Genomic DNA, 2,643 nt, shown 5'->3' on the forward strand with positions numbered 1-2,643 from the left:
GTGAACTTGACCAGAGGTGTGCTGCTTGTGCTTTGCCTGTTGTGCACCGTTAGATGATGGGGTTTTGAGCTGTTTGCTCCCAAATCCATGGAAATCGCCGCTTTTCCCTGTGGCAGGGGCTGTACAGTGGGTTTGTGGAGGGGTTGGGGTCTCTTCTCTGCTTCCCATGTCCATGGGGGGCTGGCACAGCGCTGGTGCATCCCACTGCTGCTCCCAGCCTGGCACTACTGGGGGCTGAACCTGGCTGGGAACCTGCGCTCTAATCCTGCTCTTGTCTCCGCAGGGAGCAGGGATGGGCAGGGACAGATACTCCAGCGCTTCCCGGAGAAGGACTGGGAGGACAACCCCTTTCCCCAGGGCATCGAGCTGGTGAGTGCCACCCATCACAGCTGGTGATGTGCTATCCCGTGGGATCGGGATGCTGGGAAGCGTGACCGGTGCGTGGGGCAGGGGGCACGTGGCACTGTGTGCACACACCTCAATGGGCACTGCAGGGTCTGACCAGGGCACCCACCTCACTGGGGTCCCTCCTGCCCCCCGACACAGCTCCAGCTCTGGAAAACCACAGCTCCAGTGTGCTGAGCCATGCATAGGCTGCTGCGTGCCCTGCCTGGAGCTGGCTCTGTCCTGCCTCCTGTGCTCCCCATCCTGCTCTGGGATCAGCAGTCTGGGATGCTGGAACATCCTGAACATCCAGAACATCCTAGAGGAGCTGAATGGGTGCAGTATCACTATGGACAGCCCCATCACAGATAGCATAGCTCTGCCGCAGTTAAGCCTCTCCCAAGTGCTTTGCCTTGAAAACTGGTCTCCTCTTTGGGTTGGTGGCACTGGTGGCACTGGATGAGCTTTATGGTCCCTTCCAACCCAACCCAGTCTGGGATTCCATGACTCTACCTGGTGTAGTAAAGGGTGACCTGCCCTGTTTCCACACCAGGTCCCTGTGCTTCCCCGGGGCCTTGCTGAGGGGATGTCCTTGGGAGCCCGTTTTGGCTGCCCCCCCGCCCCCCATCTCATGGCCTCATCCAGACCTGGTGGTCTGGCAGATCCTGCTGCAGCTGCTGAGCAGCACATGCACTGAGTCCCTGGGATCATCACCCTCATCATCTCCTCGTCCTGTTACCAGAATTCCATCACAGTCTTGGGCTTTTTGTGCCGTTTCATCCCGAGGCAGAACTCTGTATTCATGTTCTGGTCTGTGTTTCCCGGTTGTCTGCAGGGCACTTGGAAACTGTCCCAAGCAAGAGGAAAGCTGCTCCCCCCCTTCAAGGGTCAAACTGTCCAGCCAAAACATCCCTGGAATTTAAACAATTGGAGCCCATTCCTGTTGGGAGCAGGGGGGGGCTCTGAGGCTTCCACAGCATCAGGAGGTGTTTGGGGGAGTGGGATGTAGGGGTGGAACAGGGCAGCTCCCCAGAGCCGGATGGAGCCCCCCTTGGGGTTTGCTACCATACCCGCAGCATCACGGTGCAGCCACTGCTGCTCTTGCTGCGGGAGAAGGTTCTCTGGCGTGGGCAGGGAGCTTGACCCTGTGGCTTCTGCCCTTGCGTGGCTCTGACAGGAACTCCACACGGAGCTGTCCCACGGCAATGGATGGAAGCTGCTCCGCAGACGGACACAGGATGTGATCTCTCGGTGCAGTGTCCTCCCCTCCAGGGCAGAGCTGGCTCCACTGGCAGCCCCGAGCCCAGGGAGGGTGCAGGAACACTGGGAGAGCAGGAGCCGGGCCAGGGGGTGATGACAGTCCCCAGGAGTGGTGGTCTTGGTGCCTATGGTGGTGCTGAGCGGGTGAGCAGGATGGGGACATGGATTCCTGCTAAAACTGGTGGGATTTTGTGAGGTGCTGGCACAGGGTGCCCAGAGAAGCTGTGGCTGCCCCAGCCCTGGCAGTGTTCAAGGCCAGGTTGGACACAGGGGCTTGGAGCAACCTGCTCTAGTGGAAGATGTCCCTGCCCGGGGCAGGGGTTGGGACTGGGGGGGATTTAAGGTCCTTCGCAACCCAATCCACTCTGTGATTCCATGGTTCACAGGGGTTCAGGCTGTGCAGTGGTTCCTGTCAGTTCTTTCTGGCCTTGTCACCCTATTCCCATCCTTGGTTTTGCTCAAGGCTCTGTGTCCTCAGGGCATATCCAGCGGGAAGGAGCGGCGCTGTCCCGGTGCTGTCCCGGTGCTGTCCCGCTCATGGCGAGTCCCCAGTGCCAGGAATTTTCCACAGCTCCTCAACAGCCAAATGCTGAGGAAATAGAGAAAAACCCCTTGAGACCTCGACCCCCCCAGGGAGTCCTGGGCCGAGGCTGGAATTACCCCCCACCCCGGGTCGTGGTGCCTGGAAAGTCCCAGGGATGGGCAGGGCTGTGTCCGGAGCTGCCTGAACCGTGGTGCTGGTGCTGGTGTTTTCCAGCTGCTGGTCCCAAGGGAGTGGTGCCACCTCCCAGAGTGGCCACGGGGCTGGGACACAGCCCTGGCAGTGTGCAGGTCACCTTCCATCATTCCCAAAGCTATTCCAGTGTCTTGAGTGTGGCCAACAGCACCTTGGGCTTCAGGGGCAAAGCAGAGCTCAGCTCATCACTGCCTGGGGCTGGGGAGCTCCTGAGGCTCCATGATGGCTGGAGGGTGGTGGTGGGTGCCCAGCTCAGCCACAGG

General features: G+C 60.2%; 1 protein-coding gene across 1 annotated transcript in view; it reads left to right on the forward strand.

The window, feature by feature from the left end:
• Nucleotides 1-217: 217 nt before the first annotated feature.
• Nucleotides 218-2,643, forward strand: part of SBF1 (SET binding factor 1) — a gene marked incomplete at both ends in the record, with an annotated part of 28,334 nt that continues 25,908 nt past the window's right edge. The window contains one exon of the mRNA XM_010024080.1: nt 218-369. Within this exon, the coding sequence (XP_010022382.1) occupies nt 218-369 (152 nt within the window). The remainder of the gene's footprint in view (nt 370-2,643) is intronic.

This window comes from Nestor notabilis, unplaced genomic scaffold, assembly GCF_000696875.1.
Source record: "Nestor notabilis isolate BGI_N333 unplaced genomic scaffold, ASM69687v1 scaffold10431, whole genome shotgun sequence".
NCBI classification, from domain to species: domain Eukaryota; kingdom Metazoa; phylum Chordata; class Aves; order Psittaciformes; family Psittacidae; genus Nestor; species Nestor notabilis.